Source organism: Canis lupus, chromosome 12 (assembly GCF_003254725.2).
Source record: "Canis lupus dingo isolate Sandy chromosome 12, ASM325472v2, whole genome shotgun sequence".
Classification (NCBI taxonomy): domain Eukaryota; kingdom Metazoa; phylum Chordata; class Mammalia; order Carnivora; family Canidae; genus Canis; species Canis lupus.
This window is the reverse complement of record NC_064254.1, coordinates 66137242-66156829: the sequence shown is the minus strand read 5'-3', so window position 1 is coordinate 66156829 and position 19588 is coordinate 66137242. Positions and strand designations below refer to the sequence as shown.

The window sequence follows — 19588 nt, the reverse complement described above, 5'->3', positions numbered from 1 at the left end:
GAAAATGGGAAAGGAAATCTTAAAGGTATATTTAAAATTTTAAGGCATATTTAAATTTTAAATGTGCTGATTATCATAAGCATATGATAAAAAGAAAATTTAGCAAATTTTGAGCTAAACTTTCCCATGCCCCAAGAAAAAAAAAGACACTTCAGTTTTAGAATTAGATTCAAGCTGTATAGATTCATGTCAGGAAGTAAATATTGTAGGCTTTGCAGCCATACAGTCTCTACAGCTACTCAACTCCGCTGCTGTAGTATGTAACAACCACAGGCAAGAGGTGAATGAACGAGTGTGGCTGTGTTCCAATAAAACTTTATTTATAAAAACAGGTCATAGGCTGGGTTTGGCCCATGGGTCTTAGTTTGCTTACCCCTGCCTCGTAGTCTCTTAGATTCTCTGACTGCAATTGAGAAGGCCAACACCAAGGAGTGGCAGGGGTGAGGTCCCCTAATCACATCTTCATTGCCCTAAGCACCAGTTATATAGTTTTCAGACATAATAGCATTAATAATATTAGCATTCGGTCTTAATAACGAATGTTAAAAATAGAACTCTGTACTTAAACGGTTACATAAAAGCACAATGAAATGAAAGAACATGATTTTAAAGAAATGGTCATAAGATCAAAAGTTTAAGTCCTCCGAGGTATCTATGGCATTGGGTTGTGGCTCATGATTAAAAAAAATGCATATTTAAAAATTATACATATAATCTCAGCATCTTTTTCAGCTATCACTAAGTGGTTATTATTCAAGCTCTTGTATAAACTTGATGAGACATGGCTTTGTAGCTATCCACGTTAGCTCAACTTAGTAACTTAGTTAAGCTCAAAGTCCCTTTAGCTTGTGTACAAGCCCACAGGTCCATGCTTTCCGTAACCTTTAGAGCTCCACAACGTCCAGGCACATCAGGTGAAAGGCCCTGTCACTTCCCACTGCTGCAGCTACGAGGACTTCCTTCCTCATTGGGGAGAGTAGCTGTGAATGCCCTCTGGCCTAGCATGGGGTGGGGGGCTGGCTCTACGCAGCTCCTTTCTCTGCTTTCCGCCTACCCTCCTAATGGGGTGCTAACATATGGCCATCTTCCACCAGAGCCGCTACCACCACGGCTTCCCCATGGTCTCCTCCTTTTCAGGCTCTCCCCTCTCCCTGCCCCTCACTCTGCTGCCTGTCTTCAGCTGAAAACTTCTCGGTGGTTCCCTGCAGTCCACAGCCTCAGGACCTACGCTCCTGCTGCACTAGGCCATCTGTCTTTTTTCCATCCGGCTGCCACCAGGTCAAATACCCCTCCGCCTCTGCTACTCCTTTAGCAAAGAACACAATGTTCCACCCCGACTGAAAACCAGCCTCAAGAGGCATCCCAAGCCCACGGGTACCCCAAGAAACCTTTCCTGATCTTGAGGTCAGAATGAGGTGCTCTCATATCTGAACTCCCAGGGCATGTGCTTTTAGCACTTTCAGCTCTGCTTTCATTCCCCAGCGTCAGAACTAATCACTGAATAGTGCTTCCCAAACTTAAGTGTGCATTCAAATCACAGGCTATCTTATAAAAATATGTAAAATGCAGATTCAAATCTAGTATGGGCCTGAGATCCTGCATTTGCAGCAAGCTCCCAGGTGATGTTGACACAGCTCTTCCAGAGACCAAACCTGAGTGGCAAGACTGCTGTGGTGTAAGCACCTCATGGGCAGGATCCATTTGTCTGTCTCCCACCTCCCGACCCCTCAGCATAGGGCTTTGCTTACCAAGAAATGCTTATTAAATGGAAATGGTTGAATAAGGTAGGACTCTGCAAAACCATTCTGGCCGGTGCTTGTCTTTTCCGAATGGAAACGGTTACGCAGCCACATTACCCTTAATTTCTTAAAATAATGATGACTTCATTATTTTTGAAAAAATGACATATTTATTAATCTTTAAGGCCAGGCAATATAAGAAGGTACAAAGAAGATCTTAAAAAATCATCCAGGACCCCACCACCCAGAAATAAATATTGATATATGGTAAACATAATTCCAGACATATTTTGCACATATTCAGATGAAAAGAGAAAGGAAAGAACAGAAGAGTGATTTGGAGGGAGGGCAGGTAAAGGATACATATAAATAGGATCATACCATACATGTCATTATAATTTTAAAGTATTAGGTATAAATTTTACTTGAATTTAACAGAGAAACAGAAATTGAGATGAAACTGAAGGAATTGTAGAACTTCAGATGAATGGGTCTTCCCAAGAGATATTAGTTTCTAAAAGATCTCTCTGAAGTTAAGAAAAAAAATAATGAAAAACATTAGGATGCTGAAATATTCTTTTTTAAATTCATATTTCAATTTCAGTCTGTAGCTACTGACACATCTATTCCCTCTTATGAAGTGAAATAATTGGCACTCACACTTCCTCCCAAGTACCAGTTTTAGTTATTTATGTTACTATTACATCATTAAGTCTTCTGTTCCATAACCATCATTTTCAGGGTTTTAATTCACTATGAAAACAAAGCTGATACTCACCATGAATGGCTTTATCATAGCCTCCTCATTTCTGAATTCTGACTCATCATTTTGATGTCAAAAGAGTTTTCTAGGGGCGCCTGGGTGGCTCAGTCGCTTAAGCATCTGACTCTTGGTTTCGGCTCCGGTCATGATCTCAGGATCCTGGGATTGAGTCATGCCTCAGGCTCTGCGTTCAGCACAATGTCTGCTTGGGATTCTTTCCCCCAACCTCTCCCTTCCCCTCTGCTCTTCCCCCTGTTCTGTCTGTCTCTCTCTCACAAATAAACAAATACATACATATGTAATAAAAAAAGAGTTTTCTAGAAAGTGCATGTGTGCTATAGTCCCCAAGTTCATTCACATTTGGAATATCCATCTGTTGCCTTTTTATTAAAGAACAAGTTGGCTGTGTTACACAAGGATAACACAAGGATAATCTTGTGTTATCCTTCTCATACTTAGGACTGCATAGATACTACTCTACTGTCTTCTGACACTGTGAGGTGCTCTACTAAAGCCAGAGGCAGTCGGCCTTTTTCTCCTTTTATGGGACTTCCTTATTTAGCCTGGATGGCCATAGGATACCTTCTTCCATTTATTCACTCAATTGACAATTACTAATTGTCAATTAGTACTATGCTCTGGGTAGTGTTCTAGTGCTGAACACTATTGGAAGTATCTTAGTGTGTAGTATTCCATATAAAATTTCGTTGGTGGGGGGCACCTGGGTTCTTCAGTGGTTGAATATCTGCCTTTGGCTCAGGTCGTGATCCCAGGGTCCTGGGATTGAGTCTTGCATTGGGCTCCCCTCAGGGAGCCTGCTTCTCCCTCTGCCTGTGTCTCTGCCTCTGTTTCTGTGTCTCTCATGAATGAATGAATGAATAAATAAATAAATAAACAAACAAACAAATAAATAAAATCTTTAAAAAAATTGTTGGGACATGCTGTGTCCATTGAGCTTCAGATTCAAATTTTTATTTCAGAAAGTTGCCTCTTCCATTCTGTTGGTTCTTGTGAATATCAAATGAGTTAATATATGTAAATCACTTGGAAGAGTATATGGCACTTGGTTGTTGAAAGTAAGCTAGTACTTGGCACAAAAACAGACACACAGATCAATGGAACAGAATAGAGAACCCAGAAATGGACCCTCAACTTTATGGGCAACTAATCTTCAACAAAGCAGGAAAGAATATCTAATGGAAAAAGACAGTCTCTTCAACAAATGGTGTTGGGAACATTTGACAGCCACATGCAGAAGATGGACCATTTCCTCACACCATATACAAAATTGACTCAAAATGGATGAAAGACCTAAATATGAGACAGCAATCCATCAAAATCTTAGAGGCGAACCCAGGCAGCAACCTTTGTGACCCGGGCCACAGCAACTTCTTACTAGACACGTCTCCAAAGGCAAAGGAAACAAAGGCAAAAGTGAACTACTGGGACTTCATCAAGATAAAAAGCTTTTGCACAGCAAAGGAAACAGCCGACAAAACCAAAAGACAACCTACGGAATGGGAGAAGATATTTGCAAATGTCTTATCAGATAAAGGGCTAGTATCCAAAATCTATAATGAACTTATCAAACTCAACACACAAAGTACAAGTAATCTAATCAAGAAATGGGCAGAAGACATGAACAGACATTTCTCCAAAGAAGATATACAAATGGCTAATAGACACATGAAAAAAATGCTCAATATCACTGGGCATCAGGGAAATGCAAATCAAAACCACAATGAGATATCACCTCATGCCAGTCAGAACGGCTAAAATTAGCAAGTCAGGAAACGATTGATGTTGGCAAGGATGTGGAAAAAGGGGAACCCTCTTAAACTGTTGGTAGGAATGTAAGCTGGTGCAGTCGCTCTGGAAAACAGTATGGAAATTTCTCAAAAAATGGAAAATAGAGCTACTACAACCCAGCAATTGCACTGCTGGGTATTTACTTCAAAGATACAAATGTAGTGATCTGAAGAGGCACCTGCACCCCAATGTTTCTAGCAGTGATGTCCACGATAGTCAAACTGTGGAAAGAGCCCAGATGTCCCATCTACAAATGAATGGATAAAGAAGATATGGTATATTTATACACACACACACACACACACACAAGATATGGTATATTTATACACACACACACACACACACACACACACACACAATGGACTACTACTCAGCCATCAAAAAACCCGAAATCTTGCCATTTGCTACAACGTGGATGGAACTAGAGGATATTACGCTAAGCAAAATAAGTCAATCAGAGAAAGGCAATTACCATATGATCTCACTCATATTGAAGAAACAAAACAGAGGATCATAGGGGAAGAGAGGAAAAAATAAAACAAGATGAAATCAGAGAGGGCAACCAACCATAAGAGACTCTTAATCATAGGAAACAAACTGAGGGTTGCTGGAGGGGAGGTGGGGGTGGACGGATGGAGTGATTGAGTGACAGGCACTCAGGAGGGCACGTGATGTAATGAGCACTGGGTGTTATAAAAGACTGACGAATGAATCATTGCCCTCTACTTCTGAAACCAATAATATACATGTTGATTAATTGAATTTTAATTTTAAAAAGATTTAAAAGAAGGTACGCTAGTACTAGGGAGGGATGGGGGAAGGAGGAGGAAGACTCCTTCAGGAATACAAGTGCCATGCCTCTTGTATCTATCTTAATTGCTCTAATCATTTTCATATCTTCTACTTCTTTCTTTTTGTATGATTGCTTCTAGTCTGTACACCATTGCATTTTCAACTGTTTGTTTATTTATTTGTTTATTTATTTATTTAATTTATCCATCCATCTATGAGAGACACACAGAGAGAGGCAGAGACACAGGCAGAGGGAGAAGCAGGCTCCCTGTTGGAAGCCCAGTGTGGGACTTGATCCCAGGACCTCAGGGTCATGACCTGAGCCCAAGGCAGATGCTCAACCACAGAGCCCCCAGGCGTCCCTCATTTTACTTCTAATACGACTTTCCTTTCTGTGTTTATACATTTTTCTTTCACTTCTTGAGAATTGCAAATATATTTTTCATCTCTTAAAGTGGGCTTAGAATTTCTAATTTGAATTCTTAGAACCTAAAGAGCTCAGTCTTTCTTTCCTTTTTTTTTTTTAATTTTGACACTATGGAAAATGGTTTTAGCTCTTGTGTTTAGAGGGCAATGCCTTTTGTGATCCATTTTCTTCATCTGTCTTTTGTTCTGTTTTTTACATATCTGCACTTGAGTTCTATGTTAACTCTTATCCTTGTATTTATTTATCTTTAAACAGAGCCATTTATTTGCTGAAGAATTCATAGGATCCACAGAAGGAGAGAATCAGGGTGTTCTGTAGCTCCAACTTGAGTCAGCATTCTTGAACATCCATTCACCAGGTCTGTTATTTTTTGACCTAAAGCATGTATCTGCTTGGTCTGTGTGTGGCAAGTTGCTGTCACTCACAGAAATAGGCTGAGATAGGCTCCTTGAGTTCTAACCTAGCAAACCTCCCCTACCACTACCACATACGTGTGCATGCATACCAGCTGGCCCACAGGAAATAAGGATCGCATCGCCCTCAGTCCCATCCCCCTGTCCTTTCACCAAGGTCCTTGCAGGGGCATCTCTACTTTTTCTGGGGCTGGCCCACTCTTTAAGTCTCATTTCTTTAATTAAAGACTATTGGATGTATTACCTTCTGAACTGAGACACTCACTCTTAGTGAAATCTGTTTCTTGGTCTAGGTCTGAGGAGGTCAGTATCTGCTCTCAAATTACCCCTTGTTTTCATCAATACTTTGTAGAATCTGGCAGGTTAACTGGACTCCTGGCTGCACTATTCCAAGAGACAAAAACCTAACCTGAAGTACTACAAGCTGTCCCTGTCAAAACAAATAAATAGAGGAAAGAAAAGAAAGGAAAGAAGAGGGAGAAGAAAAAAAGAAAGAAAGAAAGAAGAAAGAAAGAAAGAAAGAAGAAGAAAGAAAGAAAGAAAGAAAGAAAGAAAGAAAGAAGAAAGAAAGAAAGAAAAAGGAACATATTGGTTCATAAGACAGAGCGGTCTACAATGTGGATCTGGTGGTATCAGGTACCCTGGATCTAGGGGTATGTATGTATCATCCTTGATACACTGTCACTGTCTCCATTTCCTTAGCTCTGTTTATATGTCACGTCCCCACTCAGAGTCACCCTCCAGAAGGCTATGAAATGGCTGCTGTTGGCTCTAAGACCACATCATCTTTATAGCTTATGAACTTGAAAGAGCACTTTCCCCAAAGGCTTTGGCAAAAGGCCCATGGAGGAACTCAGCTGGTCTGTTTTGGATCATGTGCCCATGTCTGAACCAACTGCTGTGGCTGATGGACAGATGAACTTTGAAAGCCAGGCCGGGGCCACATCATCCCCCCTGGACCCTTGGGAAGGTAAGGCAGGGAGAAGAGGGTCAGCCCTTTTCTAAATATAGACCGAGCATGATACAAGACACCTTGCTCTCCAAAGGCAAGGCAAGTATGCTAGGTTGATCAAAAAAAAAAAAAAAAAAATCAAGCCCACACTGCAGCGTGCAAAGTTTGCTCCATGTTTTGTAGTTTCAGGTCGGAACCAGTTTTCTGCTTCATTGATGGCATTTATTTTGGTGTTTTTCATTCTTTGCTGCTTTTGTTTAGTTTCTGTAGAATGCTTTTCCTTACCCTCTTTAACCAAGAGCCCTCTTTTCTTCTTTTTGATTCCAAAAATAGTACTATTGGCACTTGACAGTTTACAAACAAGGCTTTCAAACCTTATTAATCATTCCACAGCCCACAGTAAAGGCTGGGAGGAGATGGGAGTGAAGGAACACAGTTATTTCCATTTTACAGATTAGAAAACGGTCACCCCTGAGCGTGGTAAGAGACTTGTCAAAGACCATACAGATAAGTCAAATGGCTGAGAGAGAACCGAACCTAAATCCAAGGATTTACATAGAGAGCCTTTAAAGGTTTTTAAGCAGATGTATGAAAGGGTCCATCTGATTGAACCAGTGGATAGACGAATGGATAGATGGATAGAGGTATACATACATATGTATTTTAACGGAAGCTTTCTTATTTTCAATCCACGTGGCAACAGAAAGTAAGAGAAAATGGAGTGCCGCTATGGGGCAGGCCTGCCAAACCGTAAATGGGCCCTTCCTTGGCTGGACACGCAGAGACTGTCAGAATTGCAACACTGTTTGAAGATGATAGCTGGATAAGTGCTCAAGAGGATGCTCTCTTTTGTAAAGTTAAATAGTCCCCCAAGATCTTGTTTATGATGATGCCTTGCTGAGCAAATCCTATTTCCATCACGACCAGCATAAAGTGACACTCCATTCCATCCCAGGTCTGAGTTATCCATACTCTAAACGAAGGGTGTACGATTTCACTGGAACAAACTGGTCCCTTCTCCCCCCAGCCTGGAGGCATGCAGCCTAAAGGTGCCAGACTCCCCCGCATTAAGCGAGTGGGTGAGGACCCTGCGTGGGAGGCACGTCCTCATTTCCTCTGTCCCCTTTAGGAGACCTGCTTGGGCTCCTTCTGGAGCCAGTGTCCTCCCAGGCCTCCTCCTTTTCTAGTTTTGCATTCCCTCCCCTCCCTTCTTCTGCCAGCCGGGTTCACTGACAAGAGTCTTCATTTACCACATTAGGGCTTAAAGATGGAAAAATGTTAATTGAGTAAGGCTTTAGCATCAAAACTGGGAATACTGCACTGCATAGCAAAGATCATTTCTTGGAATTCTTCACTTAAATGTTTACGAGAAACAATTATCAAGTGTCCCAGATTGATTCACAAACGTAATTAATGAAAGAATTGCTAATAGTTTCCATTTTCTGGTTTGTTTTAATCCTACTGTATAAACTGTTTTTTTGGCACCATTTCAACAAAACCCCATCCTATGATTAAGGGAGGTAAAGATTCATAAAGCAGAAATGTTATGGGAAGTTAAACTCGCCAGGGTGCACTGCAAACCCGACTCAGGCACAGTCATTACAGGACGCAAAGGCCGTCCTCACCAAACAAAAGGAAAACAATTAGCACTGCCAATGCCTCATAATTTGGGACAGTCAGGAAGAAGCGCTTCTAGTCCCTAATTGATTTCTCCTTTGCTGTTTGTGGGATAAAATATGCAACTGAAAATGCCTTTGCTGTCCCAGACTGAGGAAGACATAATGAACTCTGGCTTGCCAGATTATTCTGCAACATCTGAAGGTTCGCAAAAAAATAAAAAATAAATAAAAATAAAACAGCTCTTGTCTGGTTTTTCCTAGTCAACTTTAATTACTGTAAGGATGGGTGCAGCAAGATAAATGTTTCCTTTTCACTTCAGTGCTAAAGAAACACAAGCTCTCCTGCAGTCTTTTATGTTTAAACTCTGAGGTCTGCAGCCTATTCTTATTCACCGACTGGAAAAGATTGGTTGCAATGGCCAGTTTGATGTTTTGTGCTCAGCTCCCAAAGTCCCAATTTGAAGTCATTCTCTTCCACTTAAGGAGACATTCGATTTTTTTTTCCCCTTTAATTTAAAAAATGTACTGAACGCAAAGCAACGTTACAAGGATTACTAGGTTGCCTCGTATAAACTCCGTGTGTGCGACACTCTTCAGGCTGTGTCAGCAGACAAGGTCAGTTCAGCTAAACTAACCAGCTGCCAAGCAGCCGGTTCCGGGAAAAGCTTTAAATATGCTGCATGTGTACGAGCCAAAGTCAGACCCAAAATCTAAAGTGAGGGCAACAAGTACTCGGTCTTAAAAAGGCCCATGGAATTTAATCTTGTTAAGCAAATTTGAACCGGGCGGTTGTCCACAATGGCCCAATGGAAAGTCATAGAAAAATATTTTTAACTGAATGACCCGGTCCAGTCCAAGACCTTCTGCCTATCTCAGCATCGTTACTGGCAGGGGGTGGAGAACAGAGGCTGCTCTCCCCGCTCCATCTCCCCCACCCCAGGCCCCAGTTATTCCAGCTTTCGCTAGGAAAACACCAGGGTGAGAATTCACATTTCTCCATAAATCTTAAGATGGTAAGAAAATTGCTCCTCAATTTTCTAGGGGAAGCCCTAGACAGTCCTATAGGAACATGGTATGAAATAAAGTAATTCTCAATAATTCATTTTATGAGGGATTAGCAGAGAGATATCACAGACAACAGAAATCTACAGGATTCTACTGCTTTTGTCTATTTACCTGTTTGCAAAATAAATATTTAAATACAAGTTTCCACTGGGGAATAAAATAAGTGTCCACTCTTTGGTGGAATTAACAACAGTAAACCAATCCAAAGGGAGGGAACGAGAGATTTCCAGCCAGGCAAGAATCCTAAATAGCACACAACAGCACGATCACTCATCACTGGAGGGCTGGCTGAAACAGCCCAACTAAAGCAAAGTTAGGCTTTGCTATTCTGACAGCCTTGTCAGCGCAGCATTTGGCAGGTATGAATAAATGTTTTCCTGAGGATTAAACAGGGAATGATGTAAAACCAACTCTATTTTGCCATAAGAAAAAAAAAAACCTTTTCTATTCATGGAAAGGGAACATGCAAATCAACCATCTATGTAAGATTAGGAAACAAACTAGTATACGACACAGTTATCCTAACCAGAAAACTAAATCAGAATACTGACCCTCCACTTCTGAGATGAGATGGCAAGGATGTTGTCCCTTTGAACGTTTCTTGCTCCTTGATTTCACTGAAGCTTCCATCATAAGTTAGCTGAAGTGGGTGACTCTTTAAGTGGCCAACGGCATCGGATTCTGTTAAATGAATCCCATTTATTTTCACCATGGGGTCCCCCATCACAACTGTTTCTTTGGATTCCACTGTCTTCTTTGCTGTAACGATCAAGGAAATGTTTTGTCAAGGCAGTTCTGATTTTAGGAATCCCTATTTCCAGGTGTTTTTTTTTTTTCTATCTAAGAATTTATACAATTTAAAAATTTTATATTACTTACAATCAAGTCTTTCAAGAATTGTGTGGACAAAATCTGTAAGACCTCACCACTATTTCAGGCTTGGCAGCATCAATTCATCAAAAATGAATCTACTCTCTACTCTCTCAGAGTCTACCAGAGGACAAATACTCAAATGTAGGTTTTATGAATAACTTGGTCCATATAAACACTTCTGCATCCCAGAATGAGGACTCCTTTTCCTGAATTTGATTATCTTAATAATTTCTTTTTCAAAAAATACTGAGTGCTGGGACACCTGGGTGGCTCAGTTGATTAAGTGTCTGACTCTTGATTTCAGCTCAAGTCATGATCTCAGGGTTGTGGGTTTGAGCCCCACACTGGGCTCTGCACTAGGCATGGAGCCTGCTTGGGATTCTCTCTCTCCCTCTCTCTCTAAAATAAATAAATAAAATATCTAAAAAAAAAAAAATACTGAGTGCCTCCCTGATGTCAGGCACTGGTCTAGACACTTGGGCTATATTAGTAATGAAACAAAGAACCCTGACTTTATAGGACTTATGTCCTAATAGGTATAAATAGGTAATAAATAATGTTCTGTAATAAACGAGGTACATGACATAAGATAATGAGTGCTACAGAAAAAAAAGCAAAAATAGAAAAATGGAGAAAATCAAAGAGGATTGGGGATGGGGACCGGCAGCAGTTTTGAACAGGGTAGACATAGTAGGGCAAGCCTTTAATAGGGGTGAGACATCTAGCCACGGGTTGACCAGAGACAGAATTTCCTGCAGAGGGAATAACAGCTACTGAGGTCTTAAGGCAGGAGTGTGCCTGGCATGCTTCAGGTACAAGAGGAGTGGAGTATGTGAGGGAGGAGAGGAAGAGAGCTGATCAGAGGGGCAGCACCCAGATCGTGGAGGCCTTATATACCACTGCTGGCTAGTAGGAAGCTGAGGGCATTGGCTTACAAGGCTTTCTAAAGAGGAATAAGATAATGAGAGTTGCAAAAAGAAGTCCAATCTCTAAACCGAAAACATCTATTGTGTTTATGAGTACAGATTCTTAGGCTTACAACACAACACTTTCTTTATCAGCAAGTGGACGTTAGGAATAGCTCATCCGTGCAGCTGATACCACACTTGTGTCTCAGATAAAATATATTTTTTTGAATGGGAATGTGGGGATGAGGTTCATGTAGAAAAATATTGTTTTTGCAAGCTTCTCCAAAACAACTCAAGGTTTTCTTTTCTGCACTTCAACAAACCATTAAAAACCAACAAAACCACCTAGTCCACTCCGACCAAGCTCCCTGCTCTCAATGAATTTTAAAGCTGAAAGGAAACTTAAAGATTGGCTAGTCTAAACTTCATTTTTCAGATAAGAAAACTGAAAATCCAAACGTTGAGTGACCAGTCTAGGCTCACAGAGCAAGCGCAGGGAGAGCCAGGGCTGTACAGTGCAGAGTGTAGGCTTTGCATTCCATCAGGCTCAGGGTCAAGTACTGGCTGAGTGACTCAGGCAGGTCACTCAACTTTTCTCTCACCTTCCTCGGTGGTCCCCACCTCTTAGGGGTGTGGTGAGAATGAAATGATATGACCTAGTAAAGTGATTTACTCAAAACCTAGAGGTTATTGTCATCATGATTAAGGGAACCCAAGAACCCCGACTTCTGGTCCAGGGCTCGCTCTGTAGCACCACGCTGCCTTAAATATCTTCCCTACTGAATTACAAAGCACATATTTTGTTTCAAGTAAAGCATTTTTAGTCTATGCCTACATTTTAGCATTTCTTTCATTCATTTACTCCATGAATATTTATTAGGCACTCGCTGCTATGTGTCAGGTGCTGTGCCAGGCGCTGGCGGTCTAGTGATGAACAAGAAGTCCCAGCCACCAGGGAGCTTCTATTCTAGAGGGGAAACACATCCATACTCATAGGTGGAGTTGCTGCAGCCCATCTAACTTCACAATCTACTGGAATGAGCTTGTCAGTTATTACTACAGGGAGAAGCTGCCCTGGGGCTCACTCTTATCCTGATGGATGTCCACCATTAAACTGAGCATGAGTAACAACACCCTGTGTGTCCCTGGTAAATGTCCATAGCACTCTGTGTTAATTTTGTAATGGATCATGGGTAAAATTCCAAAGTCTACAATGAGTGGGATTACCATGCGGGAACAGTTCCATTTCACAGATACTGCTTTGGCACCTGTTTTAGGTTCTCAGGCTACAGATAAAGGAAACTTCTTTTCCTCCTGAAGTCGCTCAGTCTTAATAGGGGGAGACAAAGAGACAGACGTGTAAGGAGAGAAATGTAGTACAGCCTGGTCCGAGCCAGGTAAGGGCAGTACAGAAAATAAGAGTGTCCCGAGGGGTTGGGAACAGGTCAGGGAAAGATTTATAAAGCAAGCGGAGACTGAGAAGTATTCTGAAGGACTAACAGGAGGCAAAAAGGAGTTCTGGGAAAAAGGAACAAAAGTCTGCAGTCAGAGCTAGTTTTGTGCGTGTGTACCCCAAGCAGGGTCCCACACTTAGAAGGGCCCTACACTTGGTTGAAGGCTTTGCTGTCACCATCTTGAAATTCTCAACAATGTTTGAACAAAGAGCTCCACATTCTCAGTTTATAGTGGGTCCAGCAAATTATATAGCAGATCCTGCAAGAAGCTTGGAAGAGCAGGACAGGTGTGGGGAACTGCAAGGAGTTCCAAACTGCTGGTGCACAGGCCGTGGACGGAAGGCAAATGAAAGTCAAGAGAAGGGCCTGGAATGTCAGGCTGGGGCTAGATCGCTACAGAGCTGTGCATGCTGAGGTGTAGAGACTTCATTCCCTGGACCAGGAGTTGGCAACCTAGCCACCAGGTCTAGCCTGCCTCTTGTTTTTGTCGCGCCTGCAAGCTAAGAACGGTTTTTACATTTTTCAATGGCTGGGAAGGATTCAAAAGGAGAGCGCTATTTCGTAAGATGTGAAAGTTTCAGGAAATTCAAGTTTTGGTGGCCATAAATCAGTCAATGTTGCTTTCCCACTACAACGGCACAGTTGAGTAGGTTGAACAGAGACTATACGGCCGATTTGGCCTAAAATAATTACTCTCTGGCCTTCTACAGAGAAAGTTTGCCAACTTCTGTGCTAGGTCAATATTTCTCAAACTGCATTCTTCAAAAGACGGATTCCACAGTCAAGTACATTTATAAAATGCTGGGTTGAATTAAAATTAAATAGGCATCTTTACAACATTCAACTGTGCCCATGTGCACTGGGGCTCTCCAACAGGGAGAGGAGGAAGGCAAACTGATTTGAGTGCTGAACCCCTCTTCCAAGGGAAAGCTGGAACTCACTTTGGCAAACACTCCTTCAGGCCCAGGGAGCCCTCCAAAGGGTTTTCAGTGAGAAGATGATGCAATCCGATTTTTATTTCCTTCCTGCCCCCTTGTCCCATATGGCACACCCAGAAGATAATCATTTTTCATGGTCCACTGGGATAAAGGGATGAGGCTGCTGCTCACAGCCATGTGTGGTTGGCAGCTTGGCTTCTCCAGGCTCTTCCAGCTGCTCTGAGGGTCCTCAGTGAGCTGAGGATGGAGCAAGGCGGGGGGTGGGGGGACAGAAGACCAGGCACAAGGCGACAGTTGATAACAGCAGTGGGGCAGCGGTGGGACAGGGAAGTGCAGAGCCAGGAGACGCGTGGAAGCCCACGCAGAGAGCCCGGCGAGGGCTGCGTGAAGGTAAAGAGGGCAGGGAGGGTGAGAAGGTGGAGACTGCCCTGTGGTCTCGTTCGGGCTTGGGTAACGGGGCGGTGTTAGCAACACTGCCAACCGCCAGCCAAAAAGCCCATTTGAACAGAGCAATTACACCGTGAGTCCTATGAAGCTGACCATGCACGTCTCTTCCCCTTTCATTTTTTTAAAATTTTTTTATTCCTTTATTTTTTTAAGACTTTATTTATTCATGAGAAAAAGAGAGAGACACACACACACAGAGAGAACGAGAGAGAGAGAGAGAGAGAGAGAGAGAGAGACACAGGCAGAGGGAGAAGCAGGCTCCATGCAGGGAGGCCCAAGGGGGACTTGATCCCAGGTCTCCAGGATCACACCCTGGGCCGAAGGCAGGCGCTAAACTGCTGAGCCACCCAGGGATCCCCCCCACCCCTTTCATTTTCTTAAATCAGGAATCCCAACCCTGCCAGCACACCCCTTGCCTGCCCGTGGCAGAGTCAGCTACAAGTGACCTCATGATCAAAGGCAGGGGCGCCCCCTCGGTCTCCAAGCACAGCTGCCTTGGAGTCACCCCGCGAAGGATGCCTTTCCTACACAACAGAGGCTCTGAGACAAAGCCCGGGGAGCTCCTGCACAAAGGTCAATGAGTCCAAGCAAGGCCGCCGCATCAGAAGGTGTTGCAATTGGGCAATGTGCGCTTTTAAAATGACGATGACTTTTCGCTGCCATCGCTTCCTGAGCGCCGACCCGGACCCGGGGAGGATGCGCAGCGGGCACCTGCCAACAGCGTGGATACAGGAACGGCACCAGCCAGGGTGGCCTCAGTGCCGGGAAAGGACAGCCGCAGACGGCACCTCCCAGAGCGCGGTGGTCCCTGCGGTGGCCCCGGAGGGAAGGCGCCGAGCCAGGGGGAGGCAGGGAAGAGGAGGGTGGCGGGTGAAGCTGCCCAGGCACCTGCACAGGGATGTGAGCAGCTTGGGAGGCGGCAGGGCTCTCACCTGGGAGCTACCAAGAGTTAAACCACGAATGCGTATGCAGCCTTCAGGCCCAGAAGCGAAACACTTAGCAAACAGCACCCTTCCAGCAGCCCTGCCTCCCGATTATAAGGAATGCCACCGTTCCTACCTAGGAACCTACCTAGTCTGACCTCACTCCCCCACCCTGGGATCCCAGATCCCATCCCTTCCCATGTTGGCAAGAGCTTTGTACCCGCAATTACCAATCCTCTCTGATTTAATTGGTGTGCCTGGGTCTCCGTGGCTGGAACGTTTGAAAAGCTCCTCAGGTGATTCTAATGCGCAGCTATTGTTGAGAAATTTAAGTCAGGTGACGTCTGTCCCTTGCTGAAGCCCTGCTCTGGCTCTTCAGGGCAAGCCGCATAGAGTCTGGGCCATTTTGCCCAGCCTGGCCCTCCTGGGCTGTGGCCTGAGCTCCCTCCATGTCCCCATGGGGAACCATCTTGCAGCCACACTGGCCTTCGGGTCCTGCACCGCCTGAGTGACCTTCCTCCCCTCTCGGGCCTTGTGGCCCCTCAGTGCGGGCACATTGTCCACTCCTCAAGGACGCATTCCAGTGTCACCTGAGCTCACACAAAGTACCCCTGCCACAGACATTCTCCATCCCATTATCTTGCTTATCTTCTTCATAACCCTCGAGGGAACCCAAATTATTTTATTTCTTTGTTTTCCTGTTTGCTATCTCCCCTCACAAGCTCCTTGAGGGCAGGGCCCCGTGGACCTAGGGAGGTGCCTGGCTCTTAGAAGGGGCTCAATAAATAGCTGATTGACTGTTAGAAAAGAAACAAATTGGGACATCAAGGTAAACCAAGTTGCCTAATTACACATCCCATCCATTATGGTGTGACATGCACGCCCTGTATTGCCTCTTTGTCTCTTCCTTTCTTCTTGATTCTACCTCCTTGGCTATGTCAGGGATCACGAGGGAGCAGAGGGGCCAGAATATGAGTGAAGCAGGCTGGGGAGACATAGGGAGCTGCAGCTCACACCCTGGGCTAATGGGGGTGGGGGCTACCTGGAATGGGGGCCCAGTGTTGCCAGACCTTCCAATTTTTCTCAAGAGGTCGTACATCTGGATTCTTCCATGAGATATGCTACATGTAAATACTGGTGACTAAAAGAAAATGCTTGTATGTCAAACAAGTAGGATCCTCAGGTGGCGGCTTGTAACTCTGGGGATCCATCCTCGGGTAATCGCCTCTCTGTGACTGTAAACCTATCCCTCTTCATCCATCCTTATTGACTGAAGGAGAGCCAGTTCATTCAGCCCCTAGGAAAGTGGTTTTCCAACTTTTTGGCTACACATAGCAATAATAAATTCACAATATAGTTTAATATAAATATATAATAAATTGATAATACGACCTTGGACACACAGATACATGACTACAGTAAGGTCTCTTTGAAGCTTACCCTTACTATCTATGTTACGCCCTGATGTTCTGTTCTATTCTATTCTATTTCATTTTATTCACTCCTGGTGATTCACTAAATTGGTTGCCATCTCACTAATGGGTCATTTCCCGCAGAATTTGAAAAAATTCTCTTGGTATACTCTGGACAGGGGTGATTCCAATGGTTGGGACACACCTTAGAACATGCGGTTTGCAGCTTCTCTGTTTCCAGGTTTAGACGCCCACCAGCAATTCTGTGGAAAAGAACTGGAAAAACTGCATCCAACTTCTGCTTACTTGTCACGTGGGGTTGGAAAGGTATTTATTTTCAAAGACCTAAGCTTAGGGCACATGACATGAATCTCAAATGTGCCTCATGAAATTAACCACTGTTTGAACTCTAACGTAAAAGTCATTTATTTCCAATATAAGTGAACTCTTTCATTAGAAAACATCCTAATATTTTTTTTCCTACCAAGTAACTTTTTTAAAAAAAATCTGCCACTTAGGTATATTTCATACATGCCCAGAAGCATATATGAACAATGCTTCTTAACCAGGTTTGCACAATATTAATTGTTAGTTAATGTAAAAATCCTGTGGGGTTTGGAAAAAAAAAAAGATGTAAAAATAGCTTTTGTGTGCGAATTCAAAAAACATGCCCACCCTCAGATTTCAAAGGATGAAACCCCAGCCTTACACTCAGTGGGAGGAAGGGTCCTGTCCGGCAGAAGAGTCCCCTGGGAGGCCGCCCGGAATAAGCGCGCCCGGGCACTGCTTATTCTTCTAATCTTCGCAGGGTCCACTGGGGGTTTAGGAAAGGCAAGGCAAGGATCCTCCTCCGTGGTTGGAGATGCTGGAGCTTTTGGTTTCTGGAAAGAGATTTTTCAATTAATTGGCGTGAGTTTCTGTGTCTCAAACAGGACTTACAGCTCTGGAGCTGGCACTGACACTTCCAGAAGAACACAGGGCTTTCTGCTTGGCTTCATCCCGGCCACTTGATTCTACATCTCATTGGCCCATTTTATTGAATGTGTTATATGTATAACAGTTTTTCATTGTTTTTGTCAAATATATTATATTAAATACTCTGTTACCATGCTTAGCATGTTTGAGCAAACAAATTATCCTTGCTAGCAAACAGATCTCTCTATGACACTATAAAATTCCATACAATGTATTCAAAACGTTTTTCTGAACTTTTGTGTTCTGGCCAGCTCAGAGAGCCATTACTGAGCACCAATATATGCCAAGAAATATTGTGGAACATAAACACTCTCTTTACATATTTTGGACTCCACGAAAGTATTTTTTTAAGAATATAAAAATTCTTGAATGATTTAGATTATAAAGTCTAAAACATAAGAATAAGAAGTTGTCTAGGACTTATATAAAAATGTTTTACTTTGGGGGGGCGGGGCCTGGGTGGCTTGCTTGGTTAAGCATCTGCCTTTGGCTCAGGTCTTGATCTTGGGGTCCTGGAATTGAGCCCTGCATGGAGCCCTAAGTGAGCCCCTGGGTTGTGCTCCAAACTCGGTAAGGAGTCTGTCTTTCTCTCCCTCTGACCCTCCTTTCGATTCATGCTTTCTCTCTCTCTCTCTCTCAGATGAATAAATATATTTTTAAATGTTTTGGGGAGCCTGGATGGCTCAGTCAGTTAGGTGGCTGCTTTGGCTCAGGTCATGATCTCAGGTCCTGGGGTTGAGCCCCCAGTTAGGTTCCCTTCTCTGTAGGGAGTCTGCTTCTCCCTTTCTCTCTGCCCCTCCCCATAGCTTGTGATCTGTCTCTCAAATAAATTCTACATCTCAAGAATTGCTGACACCCTTAGAAAAGGAACATTACTGGCAAAATTCCAATTCCTTAAAGACTAAAAAATACTAGCACTGAAGCACTTAGCACCATGCCACTCAGACCACCCTGTGGTCTCACCTCCAGATGGTGGTGGCCTCCAATTTCTTACAGGGGCCTCCCACTTTTGGTGTTGCTTGGTGATCCACCCTTCCTCCCTCCAACTTTAACATGAGTATCTGTTTATGAAAGAGGAATTTTTTTGAAAGAGGAATTTTTATGGCCACAGGTGCTTTTAGCTCTCTAACCAAAAACAATCGAATTAAAAGTTCCTAAAGTCACTTATGTAATATATGAAATGAGTGACTCTAAATCCAATGGGTAAACCAACAAATTTTTTAGAAATCCAGTGTGAAATTCAAGTCAGATGATTTGGTAAAATAGGTGACGCTACCTATCATATATGACACATAATTTTGAACATTCACTTTCTCATATACATTAATAGAACATAGAACGTACTAGAACATATTAGAGTTCTTCTTCCAAGAAGTTGCTTATTTCAATAATGATATTTTTCAAAAGATTTTTTTTGAAATTTTTTACGTCCAGAATCAACCCATAAACTGGACAGAAGAAAAATTAGCTTTATGACTTTAGAGATACATTTTTCTAAACACAGGAAAAGGGTAGGGATGCTTGAGTAGCTCAGCGGTTGAGCATTTGCCTTTGGCTCAGGTCATGGGATCGAGTCCCGCATCTGGCTCCCCATAGGGAACCTGCTTCTCCCTCTGCCTATGTCTCTGCTTTTCTCTCTGTGTCTCTCATGAATAAATAAATAAAGTCTTATAAACACACACACACACACACACACACACACACACACACAGAAAAAGGGCAAATAAAAGAATCAGCCTACTATAGGGGAAGAGTAAATGCCTCTGGGATCAAACCAAACTGGAATGTAATCCATTTGCTAGTTCTGCGAACTTGGGCAGGCTGTTTACTTCTCTGCACTTGCCCAGCTATCAAATGGAGAGAGTCTCCTTCTTGCAGGGACATTGACATACGTACAATTCCTGTTATGGAGGCTTGAGAAACACTAGCTCCCTTCAGTCTTTATTTGCCAGATTTGGTTCCAAGTGACTTTTAAGTCTCAAGAGCCAAGACGTCTCAAGAGCCAAGACCCTAGCCTCTGACACAACCTTGCTGGAAAAAAGATTTCGAATTCAGAGAGGTCTCTTCTGAAGGAGACAA

The 19588-nt window shown here is 43.2% G+C and overlaps 1 protein-coding gene across 6 annotated transcripts in view; it reads right to left on the bottom strand.

Annotated features, from left to right (window-relative positions):
- ARMC2 (armadillo repeat containing 2) overlaps positions 1 to 19588 on the bottom strand; it is a 104571-nt gene that overhangs the window by 69928 nt on the left and 15055 nt on the right. For all 6 annotated transcript variants that reach the window (XR_003135694.2, XM_049092449.1, XM_025444605.3 and 3 more), the window contains 2 exons: positions 17244 to 17415; positions 10131 to 10338 (listed from right to left, as the gene is read on the bottom strand). Coding sequence is in view for 5 of the 6 variants with exons in the window: in XM_049092449.1 (XP_048948406.1) it covers positions 10131 to 10338; positions 17244 to 17415 (380 nt within the window). In the remaining variant the exon portion in view is untranslated. The remainder of the gene's footprint in view (positions 1 to 10130; positions 10339 to 17243; positions 17416 to 19588) is intronic.